General features: G+C 50.1%; 1 protein-coding gene across 1 annotated transcript in view; it reads left to right on the forward strand.

Annotated features, from left to right (window-relative positions):
- Positions 1 to 22,985, forward strand: part of GABBR2 (gamma-aminobutyric acid type B receptor subunit 2) — a 351,811-nt gene that overhangs the window by 103,609 nt on the left and 225,217 nt on the right. Inside the window, exon 2 of the mRNA XM_087419415.1 lies at positions 8,828 to 8,965. Coding sequence (XP_087275541.1) covers positions 8,828 to 8,965 — 138 coding nt within the window. The remainder of the gene's footprint in view (positions 1 to 8,827; positions 8,966 to 22,985) is intronic.

A 22,985-nucleotide genomic window follows, 5' to 3' on the forward strand; every position in this document is an offset into this window, starting at 1 on the left:
TAAAGAGGTACGAAGAAGAGAGTAAAAAAAATCACTCAAAATCTCACCATTTTTAACATTAGATGACTCTCGTCCCAGACGCCTCTCTATGCATATGTTATGAGGAGAGAGATGGACAGAAATAATTTTATAAAGTGAGATCGTTATTACATGCTATTTAAATTGATGTTAAATTTTATTTATTTGAATATAACAGAATAAAATAAGGAAAAGTAAAGCAGAAGGAATTGCTCAACATTAAACAATTTTGCCTTCATTACAGAAAATATTTGTTTCTAAAATGTCTAAGGGTAATAAAAGATTATGAAAAGCAGTGAGGTTAAAGTCCTGGCTTTTAAACTCCAGTTTTCAATTTCAGATGGTATCGATTCAAGTCTTTCTGTGGAAGAAGAGGAAATTAGCAATCTTACAGCTCCCTTTCCCTCTTCCACTGTCTGAATTTCATGTTCCGTTATTGTCCTTACGTTGCCGGTTGTTCCATGCTAAATGGGTCCAGCCCTCACAATCACTCTTTTTATCACAAGCCCTCCATTCCTGGGATCTATGTTTTGATTCATCTTTTGGTTGGCTGTGTTTTATCATCAAGTAGTTTCTTTTTTTTTCTTCCCGAGAAAGGTTCATAGGTGTTTTTGTTACCAAGATCACGCATGCTGATTTAGTAGTTTTTACCGACAGTCAGCTCTGTGTGAAGGAGGTGCAGATAGAAGGACTGCAGTTGAGGCTGCATTAATAGAAGTCTATGCCCGGAATTCAGGAGGTGATCTTTTCATTCAGTTTAGCTTTGTGGCTAGGTGTGCTCTGAGCAAATCAATAAGGAAAAGACAAAAAACCCACTAGAAAAATGGGCAAGGTCACCAGTCCAAAAGAGGGAACAGAAACACCTATAAACATATGAAAAGATAGCTTATCCTCTTTAATAATCAGGAACATACAAATGGAAATGACCCACAAAATCAGCAGAAATTAAAGTTGGTAAGGATGTGGAGTAGTGGGATCTCTCAAACACTGATGGTGGGAGCATAAGTGGATAAAACCACTTTGAGAAAATGTGGGAAATCCTGTGATTCAACGATTCCATTTCCAAGTTTATACCCTGGAGAAGCTGTGTGTATGTGTGCTAGGAGACACATATAGAAACATTCAGCCGTCTTGCTTACAACAACAACCAAACCAAACGCTGGAAACAACCGAAGTGTCCATCAACTGGGGAATGAACACATAAACCATGACATATTCACACAATGGAATACTACACAGCTATGAAAATGAATGAACTACAGCCGTGTTCAGCAACAAAAATCTCAGAAACATAATGTGAAGTCATAAAGGCAAGCTTCAGGCAAAACATAGAGCATGATTCCACTTATATATACATTCAAAAACAAGTAAAATTAAATGATATAGTGTTTAGGAAACATATGCATATAATAAAACAATAAAGAAAAGTAAAGAAGGATAAACAAAATTCAGCCTAGGGTTCCAGTGGGTGAAGGAGGGTATGTGCAGGGTGGGCACACAGGGCCTTCAACATCAGCCGGGTGTTGGGTATACTGTAGTTCATATTACTATTTCTCATACTTTATAAAGTTATATGTGAATGGTATATTCTTTTCTATGAGTGAAATATTTCATAGTAACAAACTCTTATTTAAAATAAAACGGTGCTCTGAAGTGACACCGCCTGGGATTGAGTTCTTACCGTCTATGTGCCCTTGGGCGAGTTATTTAACTTCCTTGAACCTCAGTTTCCTTCTCTGTAAGATGGAAATAATAATAGTACCTACCTTATAATGATGTTGTGAGGAATGAATAGGATAATTGACGTGAAGTTCTCAGTACCATGCCTAACACATAGTGAGTGCACAGTACATGTTAGCTAGTGTTACTTTTCTGTGCAGGGCAAACGGAGTTATTTGGGGTGCATCGTAGAAACATCCGTCCTCTGAAACCTTTCCAGAGGATGCTCACACACGAGAGGGTGTGAAACCATATCCCACGCGGGTGATTAGAAGAGGTGAGGGTCTCTGTCCTGAAGGCAGCTCATGGAGTCGGGCTGGCTGAGTTTAGATGTCTGAAAGGCTCTCATGGGGAGGATAGTATGTGTTCTATGAGGTTCTAGAGCAGGGATGGGCAAACTACGGCCCATGGACCAAATCTGACTGCTGCCTATTTTTGTAAATAAAATTTTATTGGAACACAGTCACACTCATTCGTTTGTGTATTATCTATGGCTGCCTTCATGCTACGAAGGGTTGAGAAGTTGCAACAGAGACCATATGGCCCACAAAGTCTAAAATATTTACTGCCTGGCCCCTTAGGAGAAAAGTTTCTGACCTTTGCTCTAGAATGAGAACTTGGAACAGAAATGCAGAAGGAGAATGACTTCAAGACCAGCATAAGAACTTTCTAAGAAGCAGAGCTGGCCAATGCTGAATTAGCTCCCTGGTAACGGGGTGAGACCCCTGCCGCTGGAGGGATGTAAGGAGATGCTGACTGTCCTCGAGCAGGACGCACAGAGGAGGACTTTGTGTGGGGGCAGGATGGACACATTAGCTTTTAAATTCTCCTTTACTTCTGAAATTCTGTACAGAGTAATTCCCAGTTTCAAATTGGTCGTTATTAACTCTGACATTTTCTTGACATTTTTACATTTTAACTCTTAGGAACATTTTCTTTGAAATTTTTAAGTCAAAAAAGTATTTTAATTCTTTAAAGATGAGATTTAAATGAAAATGGATTTTATTCTAGAGTTCCACTTTTTCATTTAAAAAAATTGATTTTCATGGCTTTTGGATCTATTCCCATTTATAGGTGCTGAATTTTAAGAGTCTACATGTGTCGATTATGATTTTTCTGTGACAAGTCTGTCCTTACAGGGAGGGAGAAGCCGTTGGAAGTGAGACAGTGGAAGGGAGTGTGGAGGTGACCATGAGCTACAGTAGAGATGGGGTCACTGAAAGGCAAGGAGGAAAGACGGAAGGAGGGAAGGCGGCGCTGTTGAGGGCCTACTGTGTGCCAGAGCCACTGGCCAGGGGGCAGAACTGCAGGTCAGAGGCTGCGGCTGGTCATTAAACTTTGAAGGATTGCGTGAGAATGTGAACCGTGATGGAATTACCTCCCCGTCTCCGGTCAGGTGTGGCCAGGCCAGCTGTCAGAACCCCCTCTCGAGGTATGTGAGGAGTTTCTAGTGGGGAGGTCGGGGGAGAAGGAGAACATGATCAAGCCCTCAGCTTTCTTCCAGGACACCAGAACCCCTTGCAGGGGCTCTGAGAGCAATTCATCAAAGGACAAATTGCTCAAAGACAACTTGCCATAAATAATTTCTCAGAATGATGGTTTTGCCCAGTGACCAGCTCACTAAAAGCCATCTGACAGACACCTTAAATGGGGGACGGAAAAGCTTCGGCATTTCCCTGGCTCCTGGAGGGGCGGGTCGGAAGTCCACGAGAAGAGGCCGCTCGTAACCAGGCGTTGGGGGTATATCTCCCAGTGCAGCGTTTAGGAAGGACTGAAATGTGAGACCCAGGTGAGACTGACTTTCACCTGAGCAGCAAGGACACATCCCTGTGAAATGGCCGTGGGAAGTGTCTGCAAGGAATCCCTAGGGAGAGTCAAACTTAGAGAAATTCCCCAGTGACTTGGTGAATTGGTCACCAGGCTGACTGGTGGGCAGTGGATGGATTTCAGTGAGTGGCCTGTGGTCTGTGTGCTCAGGTGACTGGCTCGTCCAGCCTCCCCTGCGGGACACTCACCTGCCCTTCCCGAGGACAAAGACAAAAATCATACACAAGCAAAGACCTCCAGGGTCATCTCCTTCATGGTTTCCAAACAGTTTTTGCTACTAGCAATGAAATTCTCTTTTCAAATTAAGTATTATGTGGGCTGTATGTAGAACAGATACAAGGAGAGCTGCTGGTTGAAGTGAAGGTGAGGAGCCTGGAGCCCCTCTCACTGGCCCCCAAATGTCTGTGCTGGGCCCTAGGCCCCCGAGGGACTACGTTTGAAAACCTCCAGGCTGGTCCAGCCACAAAGTCTCAGCTTTGGTCAGCTGGAATGTCCATCTATTTGGGAACTAATCATGTTAGGTAAGAAGATATAGTATTAGAAATGAGAATGAGGGAGAATAGCATCTAAAATGGGACAGATCCGTCCCTGTGATTTTTATTTTTTTATTCACTGCAAATGTGCTCTCTAGCGGAGCTGGGGAAGCGTGCAGGGTGCCCAGTAGGTTGTTTCTCCTGTCTCAGGGCAAGAGCGCTGGTCAGGAGGAGGCCTGGGCCTGCAGAGCTAACCTGAGGGGAGTGGTCCTTTCTGGAACGCTGCTAGCTTTAGCCTTCCTTTCGCCCATTGAGCCGACTTCTCTAGATTATTGAGAAAGCCCTGAATTGGGAATCCCGAAATCCATCCCGTAATCCTGAAAGGACAGTGGACAAGTCCTCTTACCTCTCTGGTCCTCAGTGTCTGCATCTGAAAATGGGGATGCGAGGCTGGCTAGGTGAGCAATGCTTACACGTCTGGAGGCTAAAGGAACTGAGTGGGGGTGGGCGTGGAACAGAAACTTACAGAGGGTGGAAAGCCTTTTATGTTGCCACATTATGACATTTAAAACAAAATCCTCCTACTATCTATAATTTTATAGAAGGAAAACATTTCATTATCCTGGAGGATTTTATCTGTAAATCGAGGATAGTTCTTTAAATGGAATGCATTTAACTTTAAGGACAATCTCACTATATTATTTTTCTCGTTTTACTTCACTATATTAGTTTTCTGTGGCTGCTGTAACAGATTACCACAAATTAAAACCACAACCATGTATTGTCTCACAATCCATAGACCAGAAGTCCAGGCGCTGTGTGACTCTGCTGGGGCCTCTGCTCAGGGCTTCACGGGGCCAAAATCGAGATGTCGGCTGGGCTGGGTTCTTCTCTGGAGGCTTGCCTCATTCAGGTTGTTGGCAGAATCCAGTTTCTTGTGATTGTAGGACTGAGGTCCCCATTTCCTCGATATGAGGCTCCCTTCCTCTTCAAGCCAACAGTGGCACATCGAATTCATCTCATGCTTTGAATCTCTGATTTCCCCTCTGCTGCCAGGCAAGAGATCTCTGCTTTTCAGGGCTATGTGATGACTGCCAGGTGGCCACCTGATGACACCCCGGTGGACATTGGGCCACCTGAGTAATACTTTGAGGTCAGCTGATTAGTCACCTTCATTACATCTGCAAAGTCCCTTTTGCTGTGTATCATAACATATTCATGAGAGTAAGACCAAGGGCTAAAGGTCACAGGGGCCAAAATTCTGCCTTCCACACCCAGCCTGGTGAGAACTGAGTCAGATAAACATTTGCCAACATTGGAAGATTCTTCCGGCTCAAATACTGGTTGTCAAACATTCTCAGATTTTTGAGTTGACATATTCAGAAGTTGTGTATTGGTGAGAAGCCAGGACATCATTATTAATATAGAGTCTTGCACAGACTACGTACTGGGGAAATGTTTGCTGAGCAAACAAGTATTAATAACTGCATTATTGCCAATATTATTTTAATGCAACTTTGATTATAAATCTTATGGTACTGTATTATCATTGTCCTTAGGTACGGATTAGAAAACAAGCTAAAATCATTACAAGAATGTATTAAAATGGGAATGATTCAGTAAATCATGGTAGAAACAATTAAAACATGAACTGCTCTATTATATCTGCCTGTGCTCTGCTGAGGGTGGGAACTGTTTCTTTCAATTAGGGAACAGACAATGAATAGAGGGGCCAAGAAGCAATAAGAACGTTCTTTTCCCTCGCTTCCTTCCTTTCTCCTTCCTTCCTTCCCTTCTTTCCCTCCTTTTCTCTTTTTCTTTCTTGGCAAAAAAAATTAACTTGGCCAAATTAAAATTTAAAATTTGAATTCTTTCCGTATTCTCTACAGGCTACAGTCCACCTCCCAGCCTGGTGTTCAGAGCCCCCGAGCCTGGGCCTGGACCACTTTGCCTCATCACTCAGTCTGAAGTGCCCCCGCCCCCAGAGCCCTGCCTGGCTCCCCGCCGTGGCACCCACAGCCTAGGTCTGCCTCTCCCCAGCCCCGAACACTGTCCACCGCGCGGCGTGGCCACCCGTGCCCCGTCTCACTGCCTCCACCAGACTGGCAGCTCCCCGAGGCCAGGAGTGGCGTCGGGCTCGTTCCATCCCTGTGGGCTGCACTGGGGGTCCCAGTCCAGAGTCTCCCAGTGGACGAGGAAGAGCAGCCAGTACTAACCCACTGTGACCCCCCGTTACAGTCGCTTAAGGGGCTGGGAGGGCGCAGCAGAGGGAGAGAGGAAGCCAGAATGGAGAGGAAGACGGAAATGAAGAGAGAGGCGTGGCAGTAGAAAGAGGCGGAGAAGCAGGTGAGGGAGAGTGTCCCTGTCCTGCAGGCAGCACATTCTCCCTGAGTCCTCACGGAGGCGTCTAAGCTCTGTGGAGACAGCAGTGGAAACAATGACAAAAACTCTTTCCCTCGGGGGGCTCACGTTCCAATTAGAGGACGGTCAATATACAGGCAAACGAAAACAGACAGATGATTTCAGATCCTTTTAGGAACTATGGTAGGGCTTTAAATAGGGTGGCGTGGTAGAGTGACTGGGGGTGGGGACCATTTTGGGAAGGGGACAGTGACGACTTCTCTGAGGAGGTAACAGGTGTGCTGAGACCTGAATGATGGGAAGGAGTGAGCCATGCTGAGAACCAAGTGAATATTGTTTCTGCCAAAGAAAACAGCAAGTGCAAAGGCCCAGAGGCAGGAAGGAAATTGTTTTCCATTTCAAGGAACAGAGAAGAGGCTGGTGAGGCTGTCCCTGTGAGCAAGGGCGACAGTGGAGGGAGATGAGGTCAAAGTGGGAGGCAGGGCTGGGTCTTGCAGCTTCTTGTATCTACTATGATAGGAGGGTTAAGAATATCAGGCCAAACTGGTAAATAATACAAAGTAGTTATTCTATAGCTAGTTAGCCTAACACTTAGAGCATTTTCTTACAGCCTTCCTTAAGGGTCATCTGACTGGGGGAATTTAAAGCTCTTACAATTCTCTAGAACTGATAAGATATGCCAGTTCTCATTGATTTGCTTTTCTGTCCCCAAAGGTGATAGATTTATTGCCCTGTGGGACATTACCCAGTTTTGTATCTAATTTAGCAGTCTTATTTCTTATTTTTCTATTCTGTATAAAAATCTCTGTTTCTCAAATTTTCTTTTGATTCCACTTTGTCATCCTGCAGATCCCCTTATTAATGAGTTAAATAAAAGGTTGACATGTACCCACTATCGATTTTCAAGAGAGTTATGTTTTTAACCTTTTGAGAATTACACTCTGATATGAGTTTGGGTTTTAAGTGCACGGGAAGCAGGAAAGTGAGAGGAGTAATTTATGTTTTACAAGGTACCCTCAGACTGCGGGGTGGCGCATAGGCTGACCTGGGCCCTGGGGGAGCAGGAAGCCAGGGTAGCCTGTCCGGGGGAGGGACGACCTCACGGCTGGAGGCGCGAGGTGGAGGTGGGGGTGGGGAGTGAGCCCTCACTGACTCCCACAGTCATGGAAGCAGTGCTCTCTGATTTCCCAAGTGGGTCGCCAGGATCCGTTTTAGTGTCAGTTTTCCTCTGTCATATGGGAGCTCCTCGGCCATGGCTGCGTCCGACATTTATGCCTCATCAGCATCCAGCCCGGGCTGCGCACAGAACAGGGCTTGGCAACTGTTTGTTGAAGGAATTCTTCCCCCTAGATTCACCTTCTTCTTTTTTTGTTGTGATAAAATATGCATAACATACAATTTACCTTTTTAACCGTTTGTAAGTGTACAGTTCAGTAGCATTAAGTATATTCACGTTGTGCTACTGTCACTACCATCTCCAGAACGTTTCCATCTTCCAGAACTGAAACTGTACCCACTAAACGCTAACTCCCCAATCCCCTGCCCCAGCCCCCGGGGCCGCCGTTCTACTTTCTGTCTCTATGAACCTGACTCCCCCAGGTACCTCATCTAAGTGGACTGACGCAACATTTGTCCTTTTGCATCTGGCTTATTTCACTTAGCATAATGTCTTCAGTGTTCTACCATGTATCAGAGTTTCCTTCCTTTTTAAGGCTGAAAAATATTCCATGTATATACCACAATTTGTTTGTCTGTTCATCTCTTAATGGATATTTGGGTTGTTTTCATCTTTTGGCTATTGGGAATAATGTTGCTATGAACACAGGTGTACAAATATCTCTTTGAGTCTCTGCTTTCAGTTCTTTTGGGTATAGACCCAGAAGTGGAATGCTGGATCATATAGTAATTCTGTTTAACTTTTTGAGGAACTGCAGTACATATTTGTGTTGTATTTTTTATGGCGGTTGTACCATTTGGCATTCCCACCAGCAATGCACAAGAGTTCCAGTTTCTCCATATCCTCGTCAACACTTGTTATTTCCTGCTTTTTTGATAATAGTCATCCTAGTGGGTGTGAATTCATCTTGTTTTAAAATATAAATGGCCACGGAAGGGGGTGACCCCAGGGTGACGCATTTTGGGGCTCTTTCCTCAGTGTGCTCTGAAGGGAGAGTGCTGGGGAGCCAGGGGTCCTGGATTTGGAGGATGCACAGCGGGAGGAGAGCCAGGCTGGGTGTGCCAAGACCGCGCGTCGCTGAACTCCCAGCATGGGCTCAGGGCTGGCTTAAAGAGAGGCCCCACTGTGGGAGAACTGAAACCCAGGAAGTTTCCCATGAGGAAGGTTCGTTTGTGTGAATCCACTGTTGGGGCCTTGCCCTGGGGAAAGTCGTTTCTAATTTGGGCTTTTCTTTCTGTGTATTGCTCCCCAGTGTGATAACGCCAAGGGGCTAAAAGCCTTCTACGATGCAATAAAATATGGGCCGAACCACCTGATGGTGTTTGGAGGCGTCTGTCCATCCGTCACGTCCATCATCGCAGAGTCCCTCCAAGGCTGGAATCTGGTGCAGGTAAGGTCCGGGCCACCTTTTGTTGGGGGACCGTCTTTGATTGGCCACCAATCTTTTGCCAGAATGGTTCCTTGCCCAACATGGTTCCTAAGTTGCCTGATTCAGGCCACCCACACTCTTTCCTGGATGATTACACAGCCTCCTGCTGCCCCGATTCTCCTGGCCTGACCCTTTGGCCTGTCCTGGCACGGCCATCACAGTGGGTCTCGAAAGGGAAGCCCTGACACCACCACTGTGTGTTTGAAATCCTTCAGTGACACCTAGCCCGACTTTCAGGGCCACTATTATCTGACCAGTCTGCCTGTCCAGTGTGATCCCCGTCCCTGCCGCTCACTCCATGCCTCGGCCCCTGCAGACAGTCCACGGTTCCTCAGATGTACCTGGACCTTCAGGCCTCAGGGCCCTGTTCTCACTGTTCCTTTAACCGGATGATCCTTTTTCTGCTCCCTTCCAAACCTCCTCCCGCACTGAAATTCTCTGGTCCACTAAGACCGCCTTTCTCCTCAGTTAAGCCTTTCCTGGGGCTCCTGGCCAGTTATTCACTCTTTACAATGGCAAATGTTACACACGTTGGAACGCTCCACCACTGAGTGTATGGTCTGTTGTAGGCGACACTCAGAGTGCTAGATGTTACTTGGAATGTGAGCAGGAAGAATGTAGAAAGAGGTGACCACGTGGGATGAGTGGTGGCCCATGCACAAGTTTTACTTCTTTGCTTCATCCATCTATCCGTCACTCCATCACCCATCCATCCATTCAGCAAGTATAATGGGCAGCTTACTGTGTGCCTAGAATTTCAGTGGACACTGAAGATGTAGTGCTGAACAGACAGATACGGTCCCTACCCTTTCAGAGCTTACGTTCTAGGAGGGAGACAGGCAGTGAGCAAGTAGACAACTGGGTAATAATACTAGGAGCTAACACTTGTATAGCATGTATGTCAGTGATGATACCAGTCACTGTTCTGAGCACTTATATACATTAACTCATTTAATCCTTGTATCTGCTCTATGCTGTAGGTATTATTATCATCCCCATTTTATGGATAAGGCAACTGAGGCACATAGAGGCTAAGTAACTTGCCCAAGGACCCACAGCTCAGGGGTAATAGAGCCAGGATTTAAACTCGGGCAGTGTGCCCTTGAGATAAGACTGTGCTCAGGAAACTGGACTAGGATAAAAATAAACAGGGTGATGGGGTAAATAGTGACTGCCTTGGGACAATCAGGAAAGGCCTCTTGGAGGAGGTGACATTCAAGCTGAGACCTGAAAGGTGAGAAAGCGCTGGTTGGGTGAAGAGCGTCCACATCAGGATGGAATAGCAAATCAGACAGCCTGTGATGGGAAAGAAGCTGTTAAGGGAACAGAAACGAGGACAGCGGGGCTGGAGCATGGTGGGTGGCTTGTCAGGGTGGGGAGAGTGAGCATGAGGAGCAGGCAGAGCCAGACCACAGGGGGATCTGGTTTCACTCTGCTTGCACTGACTGAGGACCTCTGTGAGTCCTGCCCTGTGTGCTTGGGGAGCTGGGGGTAGAGCCCCAAGCTCAGGGCCAATATGGGAGGTGGGAGCCAGCCGTAGCAGAGGTGTGATGAGGGAGGGGTGGGGTCCAGAAGGGTGGGGTCCAGGGGAGGGCCCACCCACTCAGCCCGGGGTCAAGGAAGGCTTCTCAGGAGGTGATGCGGAGCTGGCTGCGAAGGAGGAGAGGGTGTCAGCCAGCTGGAAACGTGGAGGAGGGCGCTGCTGGCAGAGGAATCTGGGCGGGCAAAAGCGGGAGGTGGGGAAGCGCGTGGGCTTGGCGAGCCGTGAGTCACCCGCTGTGGCCGGAGCGGGCCACGCTGAGTGTGGGCGCATGCAACGGGAGATGAGGCCCGAGAAGCAGCTCGGCGTGCCGCGGGCCACCCTCGCCACGTAACTGAGAGCCAGCATGGCTCCACGTGCCCTGGGTCTGGCTTCAAGCCCTGCGGGGCCCAAAACAGCCGTGAGACCTTGGTCGAGTCACTTACCTCCTCTGCCTGAGCTCCCTCACCTGACACTGAGGAGCACGCTGCTCCCTGCTCGTCAGGGCCTCCGTCCCCTTCTGTAAAATCAGGCCAATAAGAGGACGGATTTCAGAGGGCAGCTGTGTGGACTAAATGATTGAAAAGTGATGGGAACTGTGCCCGGCACGTCGTGAGCACTGAGTGTTCCTGGTTTTATTGCTGTTGTTACCCCCGCCCTGGCTCCTGGCACTCCCCTAGTTGAACACCCCAGCTACTTAGCATTCTGGGTCTTTCCTGCAACACTGCTCCCACCCCCTGAAATATCCCATTCTCCCCATGTCCAGTATATCATGTCCTACCCGTTCTTAGAGACCCAGCTTAAATGCTGCCTCTTTCAGGAAGCCTTTCCTTACTGCACTCTCTAAAGTAGCCCCTCTAGAAATTCTAGACATTTTTCTCACTTCTCCCTGTTTACTTCTAGCAGAGCTTGTACACAGCCTGCCCCCAATTCCCTCTGCCTGTCCCTCTCTTATGGGACATGTTTAGCTGGGCTGTGCTCCTTGAGGACCGAACCTGGGCCTGAGTTACTCCTGTTTTTCCTGGTGCCTAACACTTCCTAGACTGTACTAGATGTCTGCTGAATGATCAGAGGGATGGAGGGAGGGAGGAAGGGTGGAGGGACCAAGGATCTGCAGATGCATTTTGCCTAGACATGAGAGGCCAAGCTCCCTGGAAAATCCACCCCCAGAGAGGAATGCAGGGAGCTTCCAGACCTCTCACAGCCTCACTTGGAACCGTCTGCCCCTTGGAATCCCCTGAGGGGCTGCAGGAGCAAGTACAAGGTTGGAAACTCCTGGCTTGCCAGCCAGAGTGGCTGACCTCAGCATGAGCAAGACAGGCCTCAGGCTAAGAGGAGTTGACAACGCAGGGAACTGGGTCATGAGCTGGGGATTGTACTAGTTATTTATTGCTGCATAACAAATCACCCCAAAATTTCATGGCTTAAAACAACAGTAATCGTTTATTATTTCATTATTTCTGTGGGTCAGGAATTCAGACCCACAGAATGGCTTGTGTCTGCTCCATGATGTTTGGGGTCCAGCTGGGAGATCTGGAGACTGGGAGCTGGCGTCATCTGAAGGCTTGACTGGGGCTGAGGATCTGCTCCCAGGGGAATGCCTCACATGGCTGGCAAGTTGGTGCCTCTCCACGTGGGTCTCTCCACAGGGCTGCTAGAGTGTCCTCATGGCATAGCAGGTGGCTTCCCCCAAAGTGGGTCATCTGTGAGACCAAGGTGAGGTGGCAAAGTCTTTAGGACCTAGCTTCAGAAGTTGCACACCATCATTTCTGCCGCATTCTATTGATCATGTGAAGTAGCTCTTATTTAGTGTGGGGGAGGGCTACACAAGCTATAGCAGGAGGAGAAGATCACTGGGGACCATCTTGGAGGCTGGTGACCACAGGAAGGAGGAATTCTGGGGGAGGAAGGCAGGAGCTCAAGTTGCTCAGCAAGGGAGATTTGATGCTGAGTCCTTCTCTGTTTTGCAGAACTCCTGCTCATCCTTCAAAACCCTGGATAGGCACCACTTCCTCTGTCACGGCTTCCCTCATCCCTTTCCTTCTGTGCCTCCCATCCTCAGCCCCAAAAGTAAATTAATTGTTCCTTCCTAAACAATGCCTTCTCAATGGGGGCCGTCTCTCCCAAGAGAATGAAAATTGGTTCTTGTGGGGAGGAAGCAAAAAAACTCACTCTTTATGTGTAAAGCACAGACATACGTACAGTACGTAGACAGAGAGTATATCTGTGGTATTAAAACTTCATGAGTGGGATGGGATTAGGAAAAACCGCCTGTGAAGCTTTCTTGGGAGAGTGGCAGTGGAAAGAAGGTGGCTCTCATCACTTCTGTATTGCCTGCAGAATATTCTGTTATTAAATGAATTACATTTTGTGGAATATAGTTTATTCTGTATCCTGGTCTTCCCTGCTAGACTGTATGCTTCTTGGAGGCAGGAGCCCCCACTTTCTTCATCTAGTTCCCAGTGCAGGGCCTGGCGCACAGTGTGTCATCACCGAGGGCTGCACTGAGCTAAGCACGGGGAACACGCTAGAGCCTGAAACCCTCCACGGCAGAGTTTCTCCCCATGTGTGTGGACTTGACCATGGGGAGGCTGAGGACTGGGGAGGAAATGCAAATTCTCAGCCTCCACCCCCACAGAATCCCTCTGCGTTGTTGACAGGTTCCCCGGGGTGATTCGTGCACAGCCCACCACTGCCCTAGGCATCTGCTCCCAGATCAGCATCAGGGGCTCCATTGTGCATGGGGGCGGGGGTGGGGGGAGCCACTGAGGGGCTGGGAACTGCGAAGTGCCCAGGAGTTTGGAGAGCTCTGAGGACCTGGGAGGCAGAATTGCAGGATAAGCCCGGGAGAGCAGACTTCTCCCAGCCTGTGGAGCCAGGCAAGGGGGATCTAGGGATAAAGATGTGGATTCTGGTGCAGAGTACCCCAGAGCCGGCTTTCTTCCTCCCCCCACTCGCAGGAAACACAGCCCCATTTGCTAGGGGCCGGACTCGGGACTTCCCAAGCCCCTCCCCACCTCCAGGAGGCTAGGCTGGCTTGCAGAGATGGCAGAGGGCTGGATGAGTGGGTCTGCCATTGCTCAAGGGATTTGATGAATCTCTTAACTTATTCAAAACTGGGCTGCGAAACAGAGTTTCGCAAATGGGAAAATGCATGTAATTTGTATAATTGAAAAGGAGCTCTGACTGCCCTTTGGGGGAACAATGCTTGCTGGACAGAGATGGCCTGGAATGCGTAATCAGTTGTTTCTGGTTCCTGGTGCTACAAAAATAGGGATTCGCGAGACAAAGGGGTGAAAATTCACCCTGGTGCTGAAATCAGTTAAATTTAACTTTTGCCTTTTGCCGGGCTTCTTGATTCATGGTTGCTGCCTCGAGAGGTGAATATGGTTTAAGTCGTGATGTGTCACTTAGCCACTGGGAGCGTCGGCTCCTCCAAGTAGATGAGAAGACCTTCATAGAGTCCAGGGTGTGACCTGCAGGCTCTGTCCCTGTCCTGTCTGGTCAGACCCCACCCAGGGTTGGGGTTCACATCTGGGCCTCACGCTGGGAGGCATCTGGGAAGGGTCGGCGTCTGGCCGTTGGAGATGAGCATGTTCAGACTGGAGGATGTACAGGGCACTGGAGCGCAGGGAGCAATCTTGGCCTCCAGAGCTGTGTGGCTCTTTGAGGGATTTTGCTGGTTCCGTGTGATATAGGTGGGGAGACACAGGAGCAATGGCTGAAGTTAGAAGGGAGCAGGGCCTCCAATCCCTGCAAGCAAGCCCTTGCCACTGGAGGCACCAACATGGAGCAGGCTGCCTGGCTGTGAAGTGGTGAGTTCCCTGTCGCCCGAGGTTCCCCGGACATTCCAGTCCATCCAGTCCTGCTTTTGGGGAGATTAAATACATAGCATAGGCACAGACCAGGTTGCTGGCTCTCAAACTATGTTGTAAGAGTCACTTGTAGGGGCTGGGGATGTGCTCGTGTTAACGCAAATTCCTGAGCTCCACTCAGAGCAGGTCCAGGTTAAGGGATTCATCAGATCCCTCAAGGACTGTTGACCCTACTCCTCACACCTCTGCCGTTTCGGCAGCAGCAGCTCAGGTGACTTAGATGCAGTTGGTTCCTGGAGACTTGCTAGGCCAGGTGATCTTGAAGGCCCGTTCACCTCCCAGAAATCGGGACTGTAACGAGTGCTCCTGGTCCACAGAACAATTGTTCCTTTTGGAAAGGACACGGAGGAGATAGCGGGGGATGCTGTGGGGGCAAATGTCCCAGTGCCGCCAGGACGAAACCCACCGTCTGTGGTGTGGCAGAGAGTACTCCGTCACCTTGCCCTTCTCCCTGCCCGCCTCCTGTGCCTTCCTGCCGCTGGCCTCATGCGGGCTGTTCCCTCTGCCCGGGGCTTCTCACCTGGCGGGACTGTGCTCATCCTTCCCGGTGCAGTTTGACTGCCCCTTCCTCGGTGAAGCCCCCCATTCCTTCCCCTGTGCTTCTTACCCACATGCCCCTCTCCGGGGGTTTGCTGCCCTGTGCCTGTGCCCACCCTTGCCTGGAGCTACGAGATCAGGGCCTGGTCGCATTCACCCGATACCCAGGCCTGGCTCCGATGCTGGGCGGTACCTGGGGAGGGTTTGCAGACAGAGTGTGGATGCCTGCCTTCTAGGTCTCAGGCTTGTCCCCAAACGATGAGGGCAGATTATCAGAGCCAGACGTGGAAGGACCCATGGGCTCTCCAGCTGCAGCCCCTTGGTAAAGGGAAGCGAAGGGAGACCTGAAATGACCTCTGGCTCAGCCTCCATCCACATTTCCCGCCTCTGGACCCAACGTTTTTTAACTAATATGCTTTCTTTGAAAATTTTTCAACCCCCCTCAGAATCCCGTCCTCAGAGATCTGAAGGTGGATGCTTCTGACCCTACTTGCATTTTTTTGAGCAGTTCTGCAAACCTCCCCCCAGCCTAGTCTGTCTTTCTGAAAGTGTTGGGGCCTGGGAAAGAGCAGGAGAATTTGGAGCTGGGTGGGGAAAATGGGGGCCGGGTAGCTTGAACCAGAGATGGAGGCAGAGCCCAGGGAAGGTGCGGGAGATGCAGCGAGAGGGGGTTGGCATCCTCAGAGACCTGGGCAAAACTCCTTCCTTCTTGGTGGTGAGATGAGAGCTGCCTCAGCTTGCAGACAGAAATAATCTGGCGGATGAAAATAAAGTCAGATTCCTGAAGGGATAAAGGGCTGCTCGCAGGAAAATGCAAACACCATCTCGTCAAGAGCCGTATCCCGCAGAGCCTGTCCTTTAACAGGCAGCCGCAGCAGATTATTAAATTGTAGATACCTTTCTCCTGGCACTGTCCCAAGCCCCCCTGGGCAGCCCACCCTGCCCCCTGGCCTGCCTTGGCATCCCTCAAGACCTTCCTGGGCAGGAATATTTCAGTTTGTGTGATGGGGCCGTCTCCTAGGAGAAGCCTACTCGAGGGAGTGGAGCTGAGGAGGCCACGCAGACGGGAGAAGGTTGGCAACTCCATCCTGGCACATTTAGGACTTGATTTCTGAAAAATCTAAATCTCGCTTGGTTTTGACATTTAAAAAACCAAATCAGTGAAAACCCCGCAATCAGGCCCTTTGCTATTTACTGAATTCCAGCATAGCTCTAAACTCTCTGTCGATGCCATTTGCTTCATAGGAACAGAGATTTGTCATCCGATTCGATTTTCTCAAGTGATTGCCTTATTAAAGCTGTAGGATACCTGAGAAATCAAAAGATCATTTCTTACTTAGCTGTGGGTTGTGGAATTTGAGGTGGATTCATAGAATGGCAGAGCTGGTTGCATCTTTGCAATCATTGGGTCCCATCTCCCCATTATACAGACTGGGAAACAGAGGCCCAAAGTGGGTAGGACCGTGCCCAAGTTCTCACAGTAACAGCAAAGCTGGGTCCCATGGCTCACTCTCCAGGGCTTTGTAGTATATACACCATGGTCTTATTTTCTCTCTCTCAGCCTCACTTCTCTCGTATGTGAAATGGGAATAGCAGACTAGCCTTATATGTCTCACGCAGTTGTGAGAATGTCTGAAGGCTTTTCCTTTTTTTGAGTGAAAGGACTTTCACAGACTAGGAAACAGTAGCTGCTGTGACAATGACAAGGACTTCTCCACTAGGAGCAGACCTCGGAGTTTAAAACTCACCCCTGTTTTGCATCAACAGCAAAGGTTGTTTGCTCCGCCACTGCAGACCCTGAAACTAAGGCCTCAGGGGCAGGATAGGGGTTCTTCAGCAAGACACTCGAAGTGCACACAACATCCGCTTCTCAGCCCCTGTGAGTCAAAATCCACCAGGCCAGAATTCTGCCACCGCCCAGCCCGCATGGCGCCCACGCCCTTGCCGTGGGGCGGGTGACGAGACGATGCACTGGTGGAAAACCATTTGGGAGCCGCGGCGTGATTAGGCACAGTTGGAAACTTCAGTGCTGCTGCTGCTGTGGCTGCTCTCTAAGAAAGAGAATGGAGGCCAGTAATCCAGGGCGGGTTGGAGCCATTTCTTGGCGCTGGTCTCCAGAGGGGCCATTTAGCACATGAATAATCTATGAGATGCTTCCACCTTCTGGATTCATAAAAAAAGTCAGGGGGAGGAGAAGGAGAAGCCATATTAAGAGCATACACTGTGGGCCAAGTGGAGGGGGCGGGAGAGACCCCAAGGACTGGAGACTATGAATGGGCCTTCCTGGCCATGTCGCTGGATGCCGGGTACACTAGAGTCCGGTTCTGAGAGCAGGCAGAATGTCACACAGGAAGTGAGGAAAGGGAGGTATCTTTTGCTTTGGGTACAAATGGGCAAGAGGAAGTACAAGCCCTCAAAAGAGATCCAGGCAGTACCCATTGAGCTTCTAGGGGAAAGGGAGGTGTTCTGTTCTCGTTCATTCATTCATTCGTTGGCTCATTCTTGTATTTACTTATTCATTCCCTCACTTAACAAGTATAGTGCCTGCTGTATACTTTCCCAGACCAGGGCAAATGGCACTGCCCAACGCTGCCACCCCAGGACAGAGAGTCATTTTGGTGTAGTAGCCAGAATAGAGGCCTGGAATCCAGAAGCTCCGGGTCATTGTCCCTCCTATGTCTCTCACTGACACACAGTCTTGGGCAAATGGGCGACCTCCTGGAGCCTCACTGAACTCCTCTGCGAAATGGGCTGACTACATCTGCCCTTCTTCTGGGGCCACTGAGAGCCTCAGACAGGGCAGGGAAGATGGAGCAAGTAGAAGCGCTCTGCAGACTGTAAGCCGCCCAGAGATGAAGGTTAATATTACCGTTACTGACGCTTTGGCCGTCTGAGACGCCGGCCAGGCCCTGGGCAGGGAACTGCTTGAGGATTTATGTCTCCATTAGTCTCCAGATTCAAAGTTGTGTGGATGAAATGAACTATCACAGAGCATGAAGGTGATTCCGAACAGTAAAATGGAAACAGAGAACCTGCAGGAGAAGCGAAAGAAGCCCAAGGCGGCTGTACAAGGCACGCACGCTCTTTTCTGGTTGAGTTCGCACAGAGGCGGAGGCAAAGAAGGGCGTGATGCTCTCGAGAGCATGGCGGTTCCCCAGCTCTTCCTGCCAAGGACCCAGCCCATGTCTTTCTTGTCCATCTGGCAAAAGATGCAATTCAAGGTTCTGACCCCCATTTTTAATTCAAGACCATGGTATCTAAAGTAATATCGGTTCCCAGCGTGTAACTCCAGTGGCCTCACTCTTTATGCGTCTTTCACCGCCAGCCACCTCAACCTCTTTCTGGAAATATGCGGAGTGTAAATAATTCATTCTAAATAAATAAATCTCTAGCACTCCTTATGGTAGAGCTGATGCTGCTGGTGAGCAGCACCACCGCAGATTGCGTGGAGTTGAGCCTGGAAAGACCTGGAGAGGGAATTGGAAAAGTAGCTTGCTCCAGGAGGACGCATGTGCAAAAATGGGTACAGTGCCCACCTCATAGGGTCGTGAGGGTAGAAATGATAAATGTGGAGCAGGAAACGTGGACAGGAGAGCCTCGGGCAAACAGGGACGAGTTGGTCACCCTAACCACGCCTTGTCCTGCTTGTAGGTGCCTGGGGCTCTGAGCACTTTGTGAATGTTCCAGGTGATTCTGATGCACAGCGGTGGGCGAGAGCCCTTATCTTAGAGTGAGGAGCCACCCTCTGTGGACACTGGGTGGCTCTGGTGGGGATGCTAAGAGGGGATTCAGGCACCAGATGAGGGGCCGGGGCTGGGCAGTGCTTTCCAAATGCAACTGATGGCGGAACTCATGGGGTGGGGTCGGGTAGGGGTGGGGCACTGGTTTACTAGTTAACAATCAGATTCCCAGGTCCGATGATCAGCATCTCTAGGGAAGAAGCCGATTTTTTTTTGCAGGGTGGGGAGGAGGAAGATTAGCCCTGAGCTAACATCTGTTGCCAATCTTCCTCTTTTTGCTGAGGAAGATTGGCCCTGGGCTAACATCCATGCCCATCTTCCCCTGCTTTATATGTGAGACGCCTGCCACAACATGGCTTGATAAGCAGTGTGTAGGTCTGTGCCCAGGATCCGAACCCGCGAACCCCAGGCTGCCAAAGCAGAGCTTGTGCACTTAACCACCACGTCACCAGGCTGGCCCCTGGGAAGCTGATTTTTTTACAAGTGCCTTGGATAGTTCTTATCATCAGGGAAATTTGGGAAACATGGTCTAGAGATTCTCTCTAGCCATGTGGTCCACGGACCAGCAGTGCACCTGGGAGTGTGTTAGAAATGCAGACTCCCAGGCCCCACCCCAGACCTACTGACCCTGAGTCTGAATGTTAACAAGATCCTAGGTGATTCATACCCACCTAAGGTGCCTCTCACCCAGCATTACCTGCGGTCTCTGAAGGGAGCCCAGGTGTGTCAGTTTCGGGGGAGGGTGTGGAGGGTTCAGACTCTGGAGGGGTTAAGGGAATTACCACTGACTCAGCCCAGGACCCGCTCTCAGAAGGTCAGAGTGAAGATGCAGCTGCTGTCAGCGTTCGCCACCTCTGGATGTCCCTGCAGATAGCGTCGTGGGCCACAAGGATGCTTGTCAAATCATGGTGTGGACGGAGCGTGTCCTGCCCCAGCCTTGTTCTGACACACTGACCTGAGAGTCTCTCAGCCAGCAAGAACCCCGACCCCGTAGTGGCCAGGAGCACACAGAGGGGCCCTGTGGCCCCAAATAAGGAGCAAAGGGAAGCACACGGCATGAGCAGACCTGGCTTCCCATCCCGGCTCTGCTGTCTGCTGGCTGGGAGACCTTACACAAGCCACTTGCCCTGGCCGGAGCCTGAGCATCCTCGTCTGTGTCTGCTCTGCTTCCCTCCCAGGACCGTGGTGATGCTCGTGTGAGGCGGGGCCCTGGGTGCGTGGTGGCTGCTGGGCCGTGCTCTGGGACAAAAGCACAGGGTTTGTGTAACACATGCACTGACTGCCTTGTGTTCATTCCTTTGATAAGGTGGTCCTGTGCCCATTTGTACAGATGGGGAAACCGAGGCCCAGGGGGCTCATGTGCTTGGTTGACTTGGAATACTGCTGATGCCGGGTGCGTTTCTTGGGCTTGGGGCCAGATGGGCTGGGCCTCGCATCCAGGCTGTGGCGCTCGTTGCCTGAGGACCCTGGGCAGCTTCCTCAGTTTCTCCCAGTCTCAGCTCCTCATCTGTGACGTGACGGCAGCGTTGCACTGACCCTGGGCTGGTGGTGAGATGACCTGGGCCGATGCCCGCAGAGTTCCCTGCACCATGCTTCCCACCCCTTCTCCCTCCTGGGGACACCCAGGCAGCCTCGTGGTCTACTTCCCAGCTAGAGGCAGGGCTCTGGGATCTGGGGTCAGCTCCCTGGGACCAGCTGTGTGGCCTCTGTGCAGCCCTCCCCTCTCTGGGCCTCCTATTGTAAAGGGAGAGGGTTGGGCCAGCTCATGGGCCAGATAACGATGATAATGTCATGTCATTATTCCCTGTGTGCCCTGTGGCTCACAGCCGCCAGCCCTGCCTTACCCCTACTGTCTTCCCTCTTGGGCCTGCATATGATTCCCTCCCCTGGGGGCTGTGGGTCGGGGCCTGGTTCCGCTTCCATCCCTAAGCCACTTACCAATTAGGCGTGCAGTCTCCACCAGAGTTCTCTGTGTAGAGAACCCTCCACTCTACAGGTGACGGAGGTGACCCAGAGAGGTCAAGCAGCCTGTGTAAGGTCACACCGCGAGTCGCTGCAGAGCTGCGGTGCCGGCATTTCTGGGAGGTGCCCCTCTAGTCCACTCTCCCCGTGCTCAGGGCTAGAGCCTGCTCTCCCATGCTGTTCCCACTGCTGCATGCCCTCTCTGGTCCCCCTCCTCACCTGGCTGAGTCCCCTGTACTTTCTGATGTTGAGTTCAAGTGTTACCTCCTCCAGGAAGCCTCCCTAATCTTCCCCAGCCCTGCTCCCCAGCTGGAGGAGGTGCCCGCCCCCTTCCTTGGCATTTTCTTCCCTCCTCTTGTCTTTGCCCTCCCTTCAATATAGTACACTTCTCCCATGAGGATTCAGTGTTGCCCACCACACTGTGAACTCCCCCAGGACAGTCCCTGCCCGCCTGAGCCTTGGCTGTACCCCAAGGGCCCCACACAGGGCCTGGCACTGAGCAGGTGCTCAGAAATCATGAATGGACACATCTGGATGGCCAGTTTGTAACACTGCTGGCCTCCGTTTCCATGGCCTTTGCCATGGCCCAGGCACAGTTCTCAACACTGTGCATAAATTAACTCATTTGCTCCACACACCAACCCTACGAGCTGGACGCTGTTATTCCCCTCATTTCACAGATGAGGAAACTGAGGCACAGAGAGGCTGAGTGTCTTGCCAAGGGGTTGCCAGGACAACGTGGCTCCAGAATCCGTGCTGGCAGCCACTCGGTGTACTGCTTCTCCCACGACCTCATTTGACCCTCAGGGCACTACTGTGGGTAGGGAAGAGCGGGCCTCATCCTGATAGGCCCATTTTCAGAATGAGGAAAATAAGGCGCAAGGAGAGCGGAGACTGGCCCTGCCTCCTGCTGTGAGCAGACCTCAGGGTGTGGGAGTGGGGTCTCCGGCGGCCTGCAGGTTCCCTCCAGGTCTCTGGGGTCCCTCCCCAGCCCCCCTCGGCAGGAGCTTCCTGCCTCTCAGCAGCTGACTAGCCAGGCTGCGTGAGCCTCTGGGGCTGGGCCTGAGTTCTCCCTGTGAATCATTCATGACCTGCACACACGCACACACACGCACACATGCACACACGCACACACACACACGCACACACACACTGATTTTCAACTTATTACTCATCCAGTAACTTGTTGTGTATAAAAAATAAATGATTCCTTTGAACTCAGAAAACAGATGGACTGGTTTTTGGTGAAAATCAATAACTATGCTAAGTATTTCAAGCATCTAGTACTTATAGTTCTACTCTGGGTGGTTTTATAATGAATGGGTTGACTTTTTTTAATAGAGCATAGCCTACTTCAGTTTTGAATTATACAGAAGGCTTTTGCTTTGAATCTGTTTACTAAGAAGATTAAATAATTTATTATTTCCATGGTGCAGAGATTGAGTCTTATAAAGCGGGAAGCACTCAGCTTGAGGAAAACAGTCCTAGGTCAGATGACAATTTAGACATTACGCCCAAATGCCAATATAAGTAGAATTTTCTCCGGGTTCCCACACAAGCTGTTACATAGCACTGTCCTGGTTACTGCTAAGATGGTGCGTTGGCCTTGCATGTACCAGGGAGCGGCTCTCTTCTCATCCTGAGTGTCTTCTGAAGTTCCAGGCCTGTTGCTAGAGTAACAGGTGCGCAGACCCTCAGCTCAGCAAAGCAGCTCTGGCCCAGTGCAGCAGCCCACACTAGCAAAAAGGGGTCTTCACTCAGTTCTCAGTTTAAACACCACTTGTCTGGGAAGCCTTTCCAGCCAGGTCACCGCCTCTGCCAGAGGCATCCATAGCACCTGTCTCTCCCTGCCGTGCAGCATCATCGCAGGTTTGATTCCCGTTCAGAGTCGAGCTCCCCTGAGAGTTGCCGGCTCCCTCGTAAGGGTGGGACCACATCTCCCTTGTTGGCAGGTGTGGCCCCAGAGCCCAGGGTGTGTCCTGGAATCTAGCAGAAACTCCAGGAATCTTTGTTTTCTGTCTTGTTTTGGGGTTCTTGCTCTCTCAATCTCTCCCTTTTATGTAAATAGCATTATGAATTCATGGATCTTTAAAAATACATTAAATGGACCGTTTTCCAATCAGTTGCAGTCATTATTTTTTAATGCAATGTTTTTGCTGCTCTGCTTATATTTCTACCTTTCCTTCGATTTTCTTCCAATTTCTTATTTTGAAAATTTTCAAACCTGCAAAAAAAGTTAAAAGAAAGTACAATGAACATCATATACTGTTTACCTAGATCCCCCAGCTGTTTACCTTTTGCCCTGTTTGTTTTCCTCTCTCGCTCATCTCTCTTTCCCCCCGCCCACC

The sequence above is a fragment of the Ceratotherium simum genome, chromosome 29 (genome assembly GCF_057802395.1).
Source record: "Ceratotherium simum simum isolate JZ-2026a chromosome 29, ASM5780239v1, whole genome shotgun sequence".
Lineage (NCBI taxonomy): Eukaryota > Metazoa > Chordata > Mammalia > Perissodactyla > Rhinocerotidae > Ceratotherium > Ceratotherium simum.